Source organism: Phoca vitulina, unplaced genomic scaffold, assembly GCF_004348235.1.
Source record: "Phoca vitulina isolate PV1807 unplaced genomic scaffold, GSC_HSeal_1.0 scaffold94, whole genome shotgun sequence".
NCBI lineage: Eukaryota > Metazoa > Chordata > Mammalia > Carnivora > Phocidae > Phoca > Phoca vitulina.
The window spans coordinates 26,585-45,013 of NW_022589797.1; the positions used below are offsets into that span (position 1 = coordinate 26,585).

Consider the following 18,429-nt stretch of genomic DNA (forward strand, 5'->3'; position numbering starts at 1 on the left):
CCAAGAGTCAGACACTTAACTAACTGAGCCACCCAGGCACCCCATCTCTAAGTATTTTCTAATTTCCACTGGAATTTCTAAATTGATCCATCGGTTATTTAAGAGTATATTGTTTAATTTCCACAAATATTTTACATTGTCCAGTTTTATTTCTGTTATTGATTTCTAACATTATCCCCTTGTAGTCAGAGGAGATACGTTGTATAAAATTTATCTTTTAAAATCTACTGAGACTTTATGGGGTGCCTGGGTGGCTCAGTCCGTTAAGTGTCTGTCTTTGGCTCAGGTCATGATCTCAGGGTCCTGGGATCAAGCCCCATGTGAGGCTCCCTGCTCAGTGGAGAACATGCTCCTCCCTCTACCTCTGACCGCCCCCCCCCCCGCCCCCGCTTATGCTCTCTCTCTCTCTGTCGCTCTTGCTCTATCTCAGATAAATAAATAAAATCTTAAAAAAAAAAAAAAAGAAGAAGAAGAAAATCTACTGAGACTTAACTTGTAGCCTAACATATGTTCTATCCTGGAAAATGTCCCAGGTGCACTAGAGAAGAATGTGTGTGCTGTTTTTGTTGGGTAGTGTTCAGGACATGGCTATTAGATGTGGTTGGTTAATTGTGTTAATTCTTCTATTTCCTTAACTTCTGTCTGGTCATCCTATCCATTATTGAGAATGGGATACTGTAATCTCCAACTATTACTGTGGAACTGTTTCTCCCTCCAATTCTGTCAGTTTTTGCTTCAAATCCCCTGGAAATTGCTCTAGCTGGAGGGGATAAGGCTTGCAACAATGGGGGAGGAGGGTTATGGTGCCACAACAGGCGCCTGTCTCTTCATCTGCACCTCTGTACCAAAAGCAGCAATCAGCAATCCCAAATATTTGGAGGACAGAGTCCTTTTTTGCCCATCTTGGCTCCCACAAGCTGATGCAAGGGGTTCCAGGAACCAGTGCATAGCTGCCCGCCACGTGGCTGAGGGGTGAAGGATGGGTAGCTTCTACTGTGCTAACAGCTAAAACTGACCAAAATTTACTGCGATTTATCATCCAAGCCCTCCCCTAGAGGTTGCCGTCAATAGACTCCAGAGTTCCAAAACAGTTACATCAGACAGATTCTGCCAGTGCAATTATTATGTGGGTGAGGAGACAGATTCTTGGTGCTTCCTTCTCTGCCATCTTCCCGGAATCCTCTCTCCAAGTTTTTTTTTCTTACACAATAAAGCATTATGAAATACATTTGTAACTATTAGGGCTATAGCTGCCTTGTAAATTTCTTCCAGAATTTTCGTGACTCATCTTGCAATATTACCTTCCCTTACGAGTCTTAGAATCAAGTGTCTAGTTTCAAAAAGAATCTGGTATTTTCATTGAAAAATTTATATCTTAATTTAGGAAGAATATTGTCAATGATTTAAAAACCAGAACAACCTAAAATTCCTAGTTTTCATAAATACTATTAAAATAATAAAGATTATTATAAAACTTAAATTAATACAAGGGCACCTGGGTGGCTCAGTTAAGCATCTGACTCTTGATTTCGGCTCAGGTCTTTATCTCAGGGTTGTGAGTTCAAGCCCAGCATGGACCCTACTTAAAAAAAAAAATTATGGGGCGTTTGGGTGGCTCAGTCGTTAAGCGTCTGCCTTCGGCTCAGGTCATGATCCCAGGGTCCCTGGGATCGAGCCCCACATCGAGCCCCATATCAGGCTCCCTGCTCAGCGGGAAGCCTGCTTCTCCCTCTCCCACTTCCCCTACTTGTGTTCCCTCTCTCGCTTTGTCTCTGTCAAATAAATAAATAAAAATCTAAAAAATAAATACATAAATAAATCAGGGCGCCTGGGTGGCTCAGTCAGTTAAGCGTCTGCCTTTGACTCAAGTCATGATCCCAGGGTCCTGGGATGGAGTCCTGCTCCCTGCTCAGCAGGGAGCCTGCTTGTCCCTCTCCCTCTGCCGCTCCCCCTCCTTAGGCCCTCTCATTCTCTGTCAAAATAAATAAATAAAATCTTTGATTTTATTTATTTATTTTGACAGAGAGAGAGGGAGACACAGCGAGAGAGGGAACACAAGCAGGGGGAGTGGGAGAGGGAGAAGCAGGCTTCCCGCCAAGCAGGGAGCCCGACGTGGGGCTCGATCCCGGGACCCTGGGATCACGACCTGAGCTGAAGGCAGATGCTTAATGACTGAGCCACCCAGGTGCCCCAATAAATAAATCTTTAAAAAATTAAATTAATACAGAAGTATATAAGAACTAAAAATTAAATTCTTAAACATTTCCTTATCACCTCCCCCTTCACTGAGGTAACTAGTGTGAAGAGTTTGATTGTATCCTTTGATACTTAGCCATATCTTTACAAACTTTTATGTGTACCTCCACATGCAGGTTTTTGTTTTGTTTTATATGTATTGGGATCATTAGAGATGAAGGAGCAATAATATGTACATACCATTTTTTTTGTAATCCTCTGTAGACGCACATTCAGACTGTTACCTTTTTTCTCCTACTAACAGCTGTGATCAAAAGCCTCTTGTATATACTTCCACATTTGTGTATTTCAGAATACATTTCTAGAAGGAATTGCTAGTTAAAAGGGAATGAACGCATATTTTAAATTTTGAGAGATACGACCAAGTTATCTTCAAGGAAAGCATCAATGATACTCCCACCAACAACATAGGAGGGGCCTTTTCACACTTTCCTAAGTAATAAATACATAGATCTTTTTAACTTTTTCCAGTTTGTAAATCAGAGATATCTAGCTCACAGCATTTTTGTAAGGATCACGTATATGAAAGGACCTCTCACATTGCCTAGGTTATTGTCAGAATCCATTTTTATAATTTTACTGCCCAATCTGCAGTAAAAACGTGTAAGGGCTCTAAAATGTCAGGCAATCTTAATGAACAGAATTTACCATCAGACTTCATTGAGGCCTGAAATAAATCCAAAGGGCAACTTTTCCAACCTGTAACGTCTGAATGAATGGATCAGCTATAATGGTATTTAGGTATAAAGTTCTGAAGAAGTGGGGTGTTCCATTTTTAAAAGTCTCCCCCTACCCCCGACCCACCCCACCCCGAAAAGAACCCGCGGCGATCGCCAGCCTGCCTTTGTCTCCCGAGCCACGCACAGCTCCCGGACGGCTCCCGCCGGAAGGCCCCTCACGGAATTGCTTCTCTCCTCTTCACCGGAGGAAGGAGGGCTTCCTCCCCGCCCAGGGCCCGGCGTCCCCGGGAGGCTGCTCGGGCTCTGCATCCGAGCGTGCACCTCGGCGCTCGGGAGCCGCCCCGGAGCCTGCTCTATTCTGACAGCGTCCGCGAGCCTTCCACGTCGGTTCTGGAGCCGGCAGGCGGATCCGACCTGCAGCACGGAATGCGGAGAGAAAGGCGGGTCGGGGCCGGGACGCCCGCCGGACTCCTCGGGTACCCGCGCTGGGAGACGCCGCCGCCGGGACTGGACGTGCGGCGGCATCGCACCCAAGTGCTGTCAGACAGACCGTATTTTTGGTTCAGCGATTTTAGCCTGGATTTTGGCCCAATTCAACTACACAGCGTCTCGGAATTTTATTTTCTTTTTCCCAAAGTCTACGGGATGGGAGGAACTCAGTCTCCAGCCCGCCGCGGCTGTGGGCTCCGCAAGGGTCACCGGCTTCAGAGAGCGAGCAGGTGGTCACGAAAGGGCCGGACGCCGCGAGGGTGGGGAAATCCTTCAGGTCCAGCCAATGGTGGGACTCACTCCCCGGCGGATTGGCCTGGCCGCTCGCGCAGACCTCAGACAGCCGCGACTGCGATTGGCACAATTAAGCGGAAAACCCGCTTACCTCAACCATAACGGCTATTGATTGGCTGCAGCACACAGTCTCTTTTCTACAGACCAAACCTAGAGCCGCTTAGTGATAAATCCCGCCTTAAAAGGCGTTTGATAAGTTTTACGTGTTGTAAGGCAAATGGTGATTGGTCACAGCGCTCACGGATTCGGTCTGTAGTAAACACAGCGAGCTCCTGGGGCCGTCGATTGGTCGGCGTTCCGGGGGGCAGAGTAAATTCCTCCAGATTCCGCGCGCCGGCTGGCTGCCCTTCTGCCCCGGCCCCGCCCCCTCACCTTCTCATTGGTTGCAGCTCGGCCGGAGGGAGGAGGAATGGAGCGGAGTAAGCTCTCTCGCGGGCGTCACTTCCGTTTACTGTCGGCCGCCGCCGCGGTGTTCTCAGAGTGCGGCGGCGAACGGGCCGAAGAAGCTGGGGGACGAGAGGCGGGGTGGGCGGAAGGGGGAGGAAATCCCATCGCGGAGACGCCGGCCTGGACGTTCCCGCCTCCTCCGACACTGTCAGGCCGGATCGGAGAGGGGTCACCGCCTCCTCCAGCGAGCAGGGGGGCGGAGCCCGGCTCAGGTGAGGCGACCCTGTCAGCCCCGGCGGTGGTGGAGCGCGCGGGCGCGCTCACGTGGAGACCGTTGAGCTCCGGGAGAGCTGGGCGGGCGGCGCGAGCCGGCTCGCGCCTAGGCGTCGGGGCGCGCGCAGACGCGTACCGGTGACCCCCGCCTACCCTGCTGGTCTTTCTGAAGGGGTATTGTTACCCTTCGGAGCCGAGGGGCCAGGCGCGTTCTTCTGCGCAGGCGTCCCCCAGGTTCCGACGCCAGAATGTCTGCTGGGTGGGGCGGGGGCTCTTGCCCCCACGGGTCCGCGGGCGGGCGACGTTGGTTCCTGGGATGGCGTGGGAAAGGCCCAGGACCTACAGGCTGGCGGGTTAACAGAGGATCTGCCGCCCTACGGGTTGGGGTCGGCTGGCTTCGTTGCCCTCTTCCTGGCTCTGAGCGTCGGGGTTTCCTTTCAGCCGAGCAAGGCCGAGGCGGTCTGGAATTGGGGACCGGCGGTTGACCCTGGAGGGGTGGAGCCAGTCTTTTGGAATGCCCCAGCTTGTTATCTGAGGACTGTTTCTGGGCATTTATTAAATGTCCACTTTTTCCAGGCTTCGTGCTAGGAGCTGTGGGAGTTGCAGTGGTAAGAACAGCCGTTCCCCCTCTTACCCTTGTTTGGAGGACAGATTTGTACATAAATGTTAACATCAGGCAGTGAATTAAGGGGGAGTGGAAGGTCAGTTTTTTCCCTTACAAAAAAGAAAAAAGAAGAAAGAAAAGGTTGTTACAAAGTCAGTCTGCATTCTGTCCTGGTGGAGGGTGCTGTAGGAAGCGAAGTTCTTTATAGGAGACAAATCCTAAATGTTTATTCGGAGGAAAATTTTTACGGAAAAGAACAGTAAAGTCTTGATTACTAATATGCTCCGGTTCTCGTAATTTGAATGAATAGAAGTAACCCTTCACCTTCAAGATTTGAAACAGAACTTTTCGCAAAATACATTCATATACTTTTCAGTTGTAGTTAAGTAGAAGATACTGGGATCTTTAGAGGTTGAAGAGAATGCTGTGCCTTAGTCGACGATTTGCTATCCTTGTACGGACACTTGTGCCTTAGATAATTAAAAAGGTGTGCTGGCCACCTAGTTACCTTCTGGAGAACTTGCTTTTCATTTGCTAAAGTCTTGGCGATTTCTGAGATGAGGGTGGTTGGCAGCAAGCTGAAAGAGCGGAGGTGGAGGGAAGAGACCAGGTGCGGAGAGAAGAAAGAGTTTTATTAGAGAACGGCCCCTAAACGAAGGGAAGGCCTGCTGCTACTATTGCTTTAACCCCCGCTGGAAATTCCAGCAAACTTGGGAGGATTGGCCTGGCCACCACAGCCAGCTTGGTGACCTGCCAGGTAAGACTAACTGGTTGGGGACCTGTTCTGGGCCCTTGTGTTTTGCTGAGTAAGTGAACCATTTAGAGTTCTGAAGTCAACTTGTTTTTTGTTCTAAAAATTGTGTCAAAACGTAGTTAGCTGGGGATCCTGGCACGCTGTATTCTGGTTAAGTGAGGTATCTCTAGCAAAATTCTGAATGTGATAAGATTTGGAAGAAAAGCACCTTAGAGTAGGATGTTTTCCTAAATTTAGAGGTCAGTGCTGTCGAAAGAGACTTTGTTGAAAGACTGTCACAAGAAGTTGAAGTCATTTTAAAAAATCGCTTTGATTCAAAATGCATGCAGATGTTTTAATATTTAAAGTACTTAGCATTGGAGCACCTGGGTGGCTCAGTTAAGTGTCCAGCTCTTGATGTCGGCTCAGGTCGTGATCTCCGGGTGGTGAGATTTGAGCCCTGGGTGGGGCTCTGTGCTGAGCGTGGAGTCTGCTTAAGATTCTCTCTCTCCCTCTCCCTCACCCCTTCCCTCCCCTAAAAAATAATAAAATTAAAAATATTTAAAAAAATAAAGTACTTAACATGAATTATATTGAATTGGAATTCTTCGGTGGGAGTAAGACTTAAAAATATCTTACGTACAGTGAGACAAAAGCTTGCTGTAGTGCCAACACAGAATCTTGAATCTGCCTCAATTTCTCCTTGGAAAGGGAAAAGAAAAATTTAAGATATTGAGTCTGTGTTAGCTTTCAACTTATATTTTTTAAATGTAAATTTTTTATGAACAAATACTTTTCTCCTGTGTCAGTTTTAAACATATATTTCTCTTTTACTGTACTTAACACTTCTCAGATATGGACATTGAATAGTAGGAGCCAAATTTTGTTAGTGTAGCCGGTGGGCTGGGAATGTAACACTACACTGCACCTTTTGTCTGAGTATGAAGTGAACTTCTCATATGCTAAAGACCAGCTGTTTCTGAGTGAACTGCTGCTCTTACAGTTGTTTTCATCATTTTCATCACTGAATAGTGGCTTTTCATCTCAAGATTCAGTTTTGGGGGGTGCCTTTCATCTGATTAGTTATACATATATTTGCTAAAAGCTTTGATTTAGCTTTCTGACAGCTCCAACAGATTAGGAATTGTGTTGGAGTACTGATTTTTTGTAATGTAACAGGCATATTGTACTGTACCCTGGAAGGAAGTCACTATGCACAGCTCACATCAAGGAGTGGGGAGAGTTATGTTCCATCTCTTTGAGGGTAGAGTATCTACATAATTTACTTGGAATTTTTCTGCACAGGAGATTTCTCTCCCATTTATTTATGTAAGCAATCTATATCAGTATGGATCTGTGGATATTTATTTTATATACTTGGGGTATAATCCAATAGTATTTTTTTTTAAGATTTTATTTATTTATTTATTTGACAGAGAGACAGCGAGAGAGGGAACATAAGCAGGGGGAGTGGGAGAGGGAGAAGCAGGCTTCCTGCGGAGCAGGGAACCAGATGCGGGGCTCGATCCCAGGACCCCGGGATCATGACCTGAGCCAAAGGCAGACGCTTAACGACTGAGCCACCCAGGCGCCCCCCCAATAGTATTTTATTTATCTTTTTGCTCAGATTTTTCCAGTTTTGGCCTTTGGGAGCTCTTTCTCCTGTTGGGTCCCATGTCCCTTTCACATATTCCCATTTTCATGTATGTTTGTTTGTTTGAAGCATTTCCTTACTTCCTGACACTGTAAGATACTGCAGGCTTATCTTGTATATTTTCAGCCCCAGTTCTAGAATCAGCCATTTCTCCGAAGAGCACTAGTTCCTTTTGTTAGAAAATGGTATTTGAAACCAAGATCTGGGCACCAGGATGCTCAGAGTGGTACTGATTTACATTTCTTTGAAATTCTCTTCAATGTCTAGTTTAATAGAAGACAGGTGGATTCTCATACCTGCTTTTGTATTCAATTTGTTGTGCTATAACCTTGATTAAAGTATACCAAGAAAAATCCACCATCACACAAATATGTACTTGGAAAAGGGAAGAGTATTTTAGTAGCTTTTTCAAATAACTTTGGATATTCTTTTCTGATACGGTAACAGAGCTCAGCAAACGGTATTTTCTTAAGTGGTTGGTTAGTTGCAATGTGTAATCTGAAACCATGTCAACAAACTTTTCATATTCTGTTACATTGAAATACATTAGTATGTATCTTGCACTTTGAATTTTTTTATCCATAACTTATTTTTTAACATCACACTTTATAACATTGGTCATTTGGAACATACTGATTCACTGGGTTATGCAGATCTTCCAAATGTTAATGCATTTATAATAAAAAAAAATCACATTCCATTAATATCACCAGTCATCTCATTGGGTTTGAGCACTGGGAAGCTGTGAAACTCACAGTGACATGTACAAATTTCCCAAAATTCCAATTTTTACCTGAAAGCTCAAATTTTATCATAGGCAACAAATACTATAAGTTGTTTTCCTTGAAATGACAAGCTCATTTCATTCATCTTCAAGAGATGTCTGGCAAATACTCAAGTCTGAATAACCATAGTTTGTCATTGTTCTTCCAAGTTATAATGGTGTTCCATGATAAAGCAGTTAGTTCAGCTTACAACTCAAAAATTGCACAAGAATTTTTCCTTACATTGCATTTTAGTATGCAGCACAATTACTTCAAGTGTACTTTCCATTTCATCTCACATAATATTAAAAAAGACATGTAGGGGCGCCTGGGTGGCTCAGTCATTAAGCGTCTGCCTTCGGCTCAGGTCATGGTCCCAGGGTCCTGGGATCGAGCCCCGCATCGGGCTCCCTGCTCAGTGGGGAGCCTGCTTCTCCCTCTCCCACTCCCCCTGCTTGTGTTCCCTCTCTCGCTGTGTCTCTCTCTGTCAAATAAAATCTTTAAAAAAATAAAATAAAATAAAATAAAATAATAAAAAAGACATGTATTCAAGAATTGAAACTAACAATAATGAAGGGAACAGCATTCTTGTAGAAGTGGCTGTGTCCAGCACACAGACAGTAAGCATTCTGGCCAGATTGTCAGGCTCAGGTGTCCAGTCTTCCCATCAATTCTTTCAGCAGCTTCTGTGCTTAGGTTAGCTAGAAACAGTTTCTGTTGCTGCAACCGAGAACCCTGACTGATACTGCGCTCAAGCTTTAAAAAATGGAATTAGGGACGCCTGGGTGGCTCAGTCGGTTAAGGGTCTGCCTTCGGCCCGGGACCATGACCCGGTCCTGGGATCGAGTCCCGCATCGGGCTCCTTGCTCCGTGGGGAGCCTGCTTCTCCCTCTGCCTGCCGCTCCCCCTGCTTGTGCTCTCTCTCTCTGACAAAAAATGGAATTAAAATATTTTTTTACAAAAGTTACGTGAAAAGTGATGATAGTCTTTAGATGAAAATTATATGCCTCTTTGTTAACTTTTCTGACGATGCCTGGTGATCATTATCAGTTAAGAGCATTTGCTCTCCAATACCTGCCTTTCTAGCCTTACCTGCTCTCCAGCCAGAAGAGATACACTGCCTCCCCCACCTCAGACCTCTCCCCACTTTTACCTCTGCGTGGAATGTATTTTACGTCTCATTTTATCCAAGTGCAAACTTGTACCCAGCTCTGTCGTCAGGGCCACCAAGAAGCTGGAAATAACGTTTGCCTTATCTGAGCCCCTGAGCACACTTCATCTCTTGGGTGGCACTTAGTGCTCTCCATTTGGTCATAATTTGTATATGTCGTGTTTCCGCTAAGCACCCGTGACAGTTAGGACTATGCCACATCAATCTCTGTTCCATAGCACTTAACCTTGAATGAAGCAAGCACTTCCAAACATTGGATGAATGAATCTGTATACCAAATACACAAGCGCCTTTATGGGCTGTTGCAACTTCTGGGTTGTATAGCCCTCTAGGACATGGCTCCCACGTTGCTGGGCCTCTTTTCTCCCTTAGTGGATCAGCTGTCTTTATTTTTTATTTATTTATTTTTGCAGCTGTCAACGTGCAGCCGCCTCTTGCCCTCATTCTAGAATTGCTGTTGCTCATCTCCAGGGCAAACTTGGAATTTTGTTTGTTTAAAACAAAAGATTATGTGAGCGCTTGAGGGACTTTCCTATGAGGAAATCTTTCAGATGTAGGCTTTGATCTTTATTTTGGATATTCTGAGACTTTCTGGGTTTTGGCTGATTTTAGAGATAGTTGGGACTTTCAGGAAAATGACTGTTGGGTAATATGCTGTTGTAGGTCATCTGTATACAGTCAGTGCTCATTCAACAAATAATTTACTGAGCTGTGTATCAGGCACTTAGGGAGGGAGAAAGAAAATGCAGTCCCTGCCCTCAAAAACTGTTTTAGTAGAAACAGCATTTTGAGTTTGCACTAGGAATATAAGTAGGGCACTAATACCTTTTCTTATTCAAACGGAATCATGAAGTTCTAGGTCAGCTAATCCGTAGGAATTTTGAACTGGAAAACAAGGTGGCAGAGCAGGGAGAGTTGAGGGTAGGGGGAGATGGTAAGGGATCTGGCTCTAGCTTGAGTTCCCCAGTCATGCTCACTTTTTAGTCATTGATAGAGTCCCTTTTTACTAGACCTGATCTGTCCAGTTTCTGAGCCAGCCCTGACAGAGCAGAAACAGAGAGATTATAAAATTAGTAAACACTGACGGATCGAGATCTGGGGTTGACGCTGGGCACCTGTGTGCCCACCTAGTCCTAGCCGTTCCCTACTTCCACTTAGTCAAATCAGAACAATGGGCGAACATTCTAGGACACCATGACTTGGAGCTCTGTCAGAATCCTACACTGCTTCTCTGGAGCCTTGCCTAGTTTTGTTTGCTTACACTTATTTTTGTCTGTATCATCTCTAAAAATGGAGAAAAAGTTCTGTTTGGTTATTTTTTCTGCTAGGGTCTTAACTAGATTAAGGATACTGAATGTTAAGAATTCCTTAGACTGTTAAGACACTTCCTGCAGGTGGCAACTTTGCAGGTCCTGCCCGGCACACAGGCAGCAAATCACTCGATACGGCGTTAGATGGTATTTGAGTATGGGTGTGCTTTTCCTTATGAAGTCAGTTATTGAAAAGCATGTGGGTAGGTCAATATATAAGTCAAATAGTTTAAAATGTGCTATTAATTGGTTTGTTCTCCTAGAACACAAATGAACTTTTTTATTAGTCTAAGTAAAGCATTATTAGGAAAGTAAATCTATTGAGAAAACAGCCAGCTCTTGATTATTCATGTTAATATAATGAGCAGTGGTATAAGTGTATTTTCTTAATTATATTTAGTTTGGAAATTACTAAAAATCTGTTCCTGCAGATAACAAATATTGTAGTATACACTTGCTATGAGTCAGATAGTTACAAATTGGTAGATTACTTGCTGTATCTCCTCCAACTATTTAGATTCATATTGTCACATTTTGAAATCTTTTAAAGAGACCTGAAGCTTTTTTCCTTGGTTTGAAGGCTTTAGACGTCAGCTTTTGGTAAAACACTTACCTTTTCAGCATGAGCTCTTTTTATCGCTTTTACATTGGACCTCCAAGTTTGCCACAGTTGCTTGGTAGTTTTGAATAACCATGATCTTGATTCATGATTCTCTTCCATCAGAGCTGAGAGTAACAAATTTTATATCTCCTAAACTAACTGAATTTTTTTTAAATACGCCTTCTAGATCCACAAAGGTTTTAGGATAGCCATGTTATTTGGGTTTTTCTGAAATTATGTTTTAAACCTTATGTTTGTGTGACAGATCCAACATAAACCAGTTTAAGATAAAAGCAGAATTCATTGGCTCATGAAATAGGAAATCCTAGGGTGATGCCACCTGTAGTCATGACTGGATCCCAGGGTCTTGCTGTCATCAGCACATTTTTGGCGGGGGGGTGGGGGGGGCGGGTACTGCTTTCTTTTGTGTTGGCTTCCTTCTCAGACAGGCAGAAACGGCCACCATCAGTGCTAGACTTAATCTACCTTATAACTTGCAAGCTGGGTGAAGAGAATCCCAGGGCAGACTCTTAACTGGCGTGGCGTGGGTCACATACCCATGTCTGAAACAATCACTGGAGTCATGGGGCCAGATCTGCCTGGATTATTTGTCCACTCCTGGAACTCAGAGGTTTAGGGCAGTCTGATCTGCAGCACAAGCACTAAGAATGGGTGAAAAGTGATTTCCCCCAAAGACTTAGTAGGCAGGCCCCCCCCCCAAAAAGTGTCCCTTGGAGATAATATTTGAATGTTGATTTGTGAGGAAATGTTAACAAGTTTCACATTGTTCCAGTTATTTGTTGCTATGTAACAAGTCACTTGCAAACTTAATGGCTTGAAACAACAAAAATCATTTTATTATTACCTCTAATAGTTCTAGGGGTTGACTGGGCTCAGCTAGATGATTCTCTCAGGGTCTCTCATGGGGTTGAAGTCAGACCATGACTGCGGCTGAAGTCACCTTGAAGGCATACTCATGCCTGGGAGTGAGTGCTGACTGTCAGCTAGACTTCAGCTAGGCCTCCTCACGGCATGGTGCCTGGGTTCCAGGAGCAAGCCAGAAGGAGCAGGCAAAAGCTCGGTTGCCTTTTATGACCCAGCTCCCAAGTCAGTGGGAGTGGAAGAAAAACTGTAATTTCTGCCATAGTCATAGATTTGCCTGGCTTCAAGGGGAATGAACACGGACTCCACCTTGATGAGAGGGGTGTCAGTGTCACATTGTAAGAAAGCATGCAGGATGGGCGATCTTAATGATGCCAGCCATCTTGGAAAATATAATCTGCTTTAAACATTGCCTTATTTCGAGTGACTAGTTTTTATAAAGAACATGAGATGTAAATGAGGTGTGGGTTGTACTTATATTGACCAGCTCACTTTGTTGCCTTGTGTATCACGTGGTATCGCTGGCTCTCTGGCTGTCTTTCTCCTTTTCTAATAGCACTCTGATTTCCTGTTTGTGAATTCTCTCCACCCACTTTCTGTACTGATCTGTCCCTCTCACTCTTAAGGTTGCTAAAAGACTAGAATTTCATGGAGCTTATTCACTGTCCTTAGGGAATGCAGAATTCTACTTCACTTCTATGGGATAGCTGTTCCACCACTTACACGTTGGTCTTTTCTAACATGGGTCCCTAAGTGTTAAAAGTGGGTCCTATGAAGGGGAGCCCATAAAGAGCCAGTAGCTGATGCCACATGTGTACATGCTTCTAGAATTGTTAGCCGAATTCGCATTTGTTCCTTATTTGACAGGTTTTTAGTCTGTGTGCCCATCATGAGAAATATCAACAGCTTTAAAAGGTCCAAGCTTGGCTGTCCACATCTCTTTTCATCACACCCTCTGTGCTCTCATTTTGACTCCAGCTTTTGTAAGTCTTAACACTTTCTTTCTTTGTTTTTTCTATAGGATCATGGATTTTCCTGGACACTTTGAACAGATCTTCCAGCAGCTGAACTACCAGAGACTTCACGGGCAGCTCTGTGATTGTGTCATTGTCGTGGGGAACAGACATTTTAAAGCCCACCGCTCAGTCCTGGCAGCATGCAGCACGCATTTCCGAGCCCTGTTCTCAGTGGCAGAGGGAGATCAGACCATGAACATGATCCAGCTGGATAGCGAGGTAGTGACAGCGGAGGCCTTTGCCGCACTGATTGACATGATGTACACCTCCACCCTCATGCTGGGGGAGAGCAATGTTATGGATGTCTTATTGGCAGCCTCTCACCTGCATTTGAACTCTGTTGTTAAGGCGTGTAAACATTACTTAACGACAAGGACGCTGCCCATGTCTCCCCCCAGTGAGCGCGTCCAGGAGCAGAGCGCCCGCATGCAGCGCTCCTTTATGCTGCAGCAGCTGGGGCTGAGCATCGTGAGCTCAGCCCTCAATTCCAGCCAGAGTGGCGAGGAGCAGCCAGCCCCCATGAGCTCCTCAATGCGCAGTAACCTGGACCAGCGGACACCCTTCCCCATGAGACGCCTTCATAAGCGCAAGCAGTCTGCAGAGGAGCGGGCCAGACAGCGCCTCCGGCCCACCATGGACGAGTCTGCCATTGCTGATGTTACACCGGAGAACGGGCCGTCAGGGGTTCATTCTCGGGAGGAGTTCTTCTCACCTGATTCCCTGAAAATCGTGGATAACCCTAAGGCTGACGGGATGGCTGACAACCAGGAAGACAGTGCCATCATGTTCGACCAGTCTTTTGGTGCTCAAGAAGACGCCCAGGTGCCCAGCCAGTCCGACAATACTGCTGGCAGCATGGCCCAGTTGTCTATGGCCTCCCGCGCGACTCAGGTTGAGACGAGTTTTGAGCAGGAAGCTGCAGCCGAGAAAAGTGGTTTTCAGTGTGAAAATCCCGAGGTTGGCCTTGGAGAGAAGGAACACATGAGAGTGGTGGTTAAATCTGAGCCCCTGAGCTCTCCTGAGCCTCAGGATGAAGTGAGCGATGTGACCTCCCAAGCAGAAGGCAGCGAATCCGTGGAAGTGGAAGGGGTTGTGGTCAGTGCCGAGAAGATAGACCTCAGCCCTGAAAGCAGTGATCGGAGTTTTTCAGATCCCCAGTCTAGCACTGACAGGGTAGGTGACATCCATATTTTGGAAGTCACAAATAACCTAGAACATAAATCCACTTTCAGCATTTCAAATTTTCTTAACAAGGGCAGAGGGAGTAACTTTAGTGCAAATCAGAACAATGATGATAATATCCCAAACACTACTAGTGACTGTAGGCTGGAGGGGGAGGCCCCTTATTTGTTGAGTCCAGAGGCTGGGCCTGCGGGCGGGCCCTCCTCGGCCCCTGGCTCTCATGTGGAGAACCCGTTCAGTGAGCCTGCAGACTCCCATTTCGTCAGGCCTATGCAAGAGGTGATGGGCCTGCCATGCGTGCAGACCTCAGGCTACCAAGGAGGAGAACAGTTTGGGATGGACTTTTCCAGGTCTGGTTTGGGCCTCCACTCCTCCTTCTCCAGGGTCATGATGGGTTCCCCGAGAGGAGGAGCCAGTAACTTTCCATACTACCGACGCATAGCTCCCAAAATGCCAGTTGTAACTTCTGTCAGGAGCTCACAGATCCCAGAAAACTCTGCCAGTTCCCAGCTAATGATGAATGCGGCCACGTCCTCATTTGAAAACGGCCATCCTTCGCAGCCCGGCCCTCCGCAGTTGACCAGGGCATCTGCTGATGTCCTGTCCAAGTGCAAGAAGGCCTTATCAGAGCACAACGTCTTGGTTGTAGAGGGGGCTCGCAAGTATGCCTGCAAAATCTGCTGCAAGACTTTTCTGACCTTGACAGATTGCAAGAAGCACATCCGAGTTCACACAGGTGAAAAACCCTACGCCTGCCTCAAGTGCGGCAAGAGGTTCAGTCAGTCCAGCCACCTGTATAAACATTCAAAGACCACGTGCCTGCGCTGGCAGGGCAGCAGTCTCCCCAGCACTCTGCTCTAGCCCGGCCGCTCGGCAGCAGGCCGGCGCCAGTCGTCGCACCGAAGCGGATGGCTCTTGTGGTTGGTGGTAGAGGCCAGTGGGCTGGAGGCCTCGGGCCCCCGATGGCTGGGGCAAGTGCCGGTGACTAGCAGCTGGAGAGTACATGCGCGGGGCCCTTGGGCTGCGGCCGCATCTCTCGGTGAGATGCACACTTCCGGAGAGGGACGCGATCCCTGAAACCGAGTTCTTCCTTAGGGTTGAGTAATGCGGTCAGAAAGTAGTTTGTAATTGATGGCGTTAAAAGTGGCACATTTAAAAATTAAAAATCGAAGTGCAAAAAAATTTTTTTTAGCAATTTTTGTAAAACTCTGTGAAGCATTTAAGTAAATTTCCTATATCCTCCGAAGGGAGTATTATATACCCGTACAGCGCTGCACACCATACTTACGTGTAGCCGGTGGCGATCTTGTGCCTGTCTGAAAGGAAGGCCCTTGGGGACATGCCTGTCCGCCACAAATGCTTTAAAGTGTATCAGGAGCTAGTCCGAGGCCTCAGCAAGTACTGTATTTTTAATTTTTGTCTCAACTGCAGTCACAGACACTGCACTTTGATGGTGCTGACACTGGGTCCAGAGCGAGCATTCTCCGGACTGTTAGGTGTACATACTTTTGAAAACATCACTGCTGGATAGATGTTTTAACAATTTTTCCTGGTTTTAAAAACACAGTTGTAAATGGAGTATGTACCGTAGGGAGTGGCAAGTAAGGTGTTGTTTCTGTACGTGCTGTTTTAGCAGTATTTTACCCAACCTGTATTACATATGTTACAGTTCCATGTTTGGAAGTCAGAAAAGAGCTAGTGTTTGTCTTTGTTAAATGATGTGGAGTCCTGTTTTGTGGGGTCTTTCATGGTGCATTCACCCTTTGCTCCATCCAGGCTTTGGGGGCCCGTCCAGCCTGACACATCTCACCAGTGACAGGCCCGCTCTCTGCTTTGCTTCTGCGCACTCTCCTGCCCCACGTGGCATCTTCCCGCGTGGCATCTTGTCCAGGCCTGCATTACTGTTTTGTTGCGGACTCACCAAAAATGATGCTAACCCGTCTCCACCGTTGGTTGATCACTTTTATATACTATAGTTTTAAAGTCTAGACCCTGAGCTTTTAGCGTTGTTGCCCCAACCCAAGACTGAATGTCTCAAATTGTTTAAAATCCAAACATAGTAGCGGTGTTCCCAGGTAAATATTTTCCAGACTTTGTAAGAGAGTTGGGCAGCCCGGAGCACAGAAGTCACCGAGTAGCACCGGAGACTGCTGGAGGACACAGTTGGGCCACTGCCCGGGGCCTCCGTAGGCCCCCCTGCCTCGCTTCGCCAGCCCCACCTGCGCCGTCAGGGCTGTCGGCACCTGTACACGGCCGAGCCCGGGCTCGTGTGCATCCAGGGCGACAGGTCTTTGGAGAGCTCATGAAGTCAGTTTAATTCATGCATGAACATGAGTTCATTTTTTATACAGCTCTTTCAGAGACACCAAACCATTGTGCGTAAATCGAAAGAAGTCCTTCGGTTCTTATTTAGAACTGTTTAGAAAGCTAAGTACGTGTAGCCTAAAACAATCAGCATGTGTTTTCTCCCCTTACTCTAGTGTGTGCAGTTACACATCTGTCTGTGGATAAACTCACATTGTTCATAGTCAGGCTTAGCATCTCCTATGAACTGATTCCCAGGGAGGAAAGCCAAAAAGGAAACTTCTGTGATTCCTCTCCTTTCCAGCACACGTGGGAAAGAGACCGTTGGAGGATATGGGATCACGTGTGAAATGCAGTCGTGCATGCGGCTGTTGCTGGAGTCGTGTTCTGACTGGATGTGAGGGGGCTCTTCGTCTACCCCTCTGCTTGATGTGGGGACCAGTGTCTTGTGGGGAGATTAACCTTGGGAGGCAGGTGGGTCAAGGTGGAGCACAAGAGAGGGCCTGCCTGGGCCCGGGGAGAGGAGCCAGCAGCAAGGGGAAGAGCGGGGGTAGCCCTCTTCCCTTCCATCTTGAGGGGGAGGGGCCGGGAGGCTGCGCCTCACCTCAGCTCAGCCTTAAGTGGACTTTGCTTTAGGGCCTGTCTCTGATAGAGCGCCCGGAGCCTTGCCTCTCCACGGCTAGATGGAATCTGGAATCTCTCATCTACCTCTTAGTCGGTTTCTACATGTGAGAAGCAAGCTTTGGCGCCAGTGTCCTCATACATGCTATAGAACTTAAAAATAATTCAGAGGTTCCCTGCAAAACTAGTCTCAGGGTTCCTGTGATCCGTAGCTTCTACCTGAATTAGAACTGGTTTTGGGTACCTGAATTTTGATTGGTTAGCCTTAATTATAGCCTGGCATAATCATTTCTGGTGATCAAATCATAAAGTTCTATCAGGGCACCTACGTCAGTGGTGCTATGCTGGTCAAAATTTGAGATTTTGAAATAAAAAATTTGTCACATTCATGCCTCTAACTAAGTATGCGTTCTTTTTTCTTCGCTTAGGTTATTAAGGTTGAAAGAAAAAAGGGAAGTAGTATGGCTTTCTCTCCTAACCCTGCTTTGACCGGTACTTTTTTAAAAAACCCAAATCTCCTCCAAAATACTCTTAATGCTGTCAATCACAGTTATGGTCATTGCCCTCAATTCAGTCCCTCCACTTTCCCTGCACTCTGTCTTTGAGGCAAAGATGTGTGTGAGGTTCTGTTCTCAGCACACCCAGTCCTCCTCTGACAGCCCGCTTCAGCCTGCGCTTTCTGCTGCTCCCTTACCTGCCTGCCGGGGTGAAAGCTCCATCTGCCGGCTGGGCTTGGCTGTGGGGAAGAGCCGGAACCGGATTCCCTCGGCAGGAGCGGGGCTTTGGCAATGCAGGAGGCCTGGCCTCGGGAGGAGTAAGTGAGGTGGTGATCAGAGCAAGGGCATCCACCTGGGGGGCGGGGGTGGCGGAGGGGGGGACAAAGGAGCAAAGTGTGAGGGTGCTGAAATGGATTTTAAAATAAAAATTAAGAAACTCACCTACCTCCAGTTATTCTTGACCAAAACAATAAGAGTACTGTGACCTTACCTGGTTCTCTTTGCCGTGTATATTTAATTAGATGGTCTAGGTAGCAGATTTAAGTGCCATGGTCGTCCCATCCCCGGTGAGGGACAAGTGAAGGAGTTGAGATGAGCGGTAAGGTGGTTTGGACGGGTTCTAAAAGTTCACGTGCTGGGGGGGCCGGGGGAGGGCTGGGGGAGAGCAGAACCCACAGGGCACCAGATGCCCTGATTTTAGAAAGGTAAGCA

The 18,429-nt window shown here is 46.6% G+C and overlaps 1 protein-coding gene across 2 annotated transcripts; it reads left to right on the forward strand.

The window, feature by feature from the left end:
* Window positions 1-4,176: 4,176 nt before the first annotated feature.
* ZBTB5 (zinc finger and BTB domain containing 5) lies at window positions 4,177-18,064 on the forward strand. 2 transcript variants are annotated; one of them, XM_032396867.1, is made up of 2 exons: window positions 4,177-4,378; window positions 13,120-18,064. In XM_032396867.1, the coding sequence occupies exon 2, from the start codon at window positions 13,124-13,126 to the stop codon at window positions 15,155-15,157; it is 2,034 nt and encodes a 677-aa protein (XP_032252758.1). In that variant the 5' UTR covers window positions 4,177-4,378; window positions 13,120-13,123; the 3' UTR covers window positions 15,158-18,064. The 2 variants fall into 2 exon arrangements, with proteins under 2 accessions (XP_032252758.1, XP_032252759.1); XM_032396868.1 differs by lacking the exon at window positions 4,177-4,378 and adding an exon at window positions 4,394-4,987.
* The last annotated feature ends 365 nt before the right edge of the window (window positions 18,065-18,429 follow it).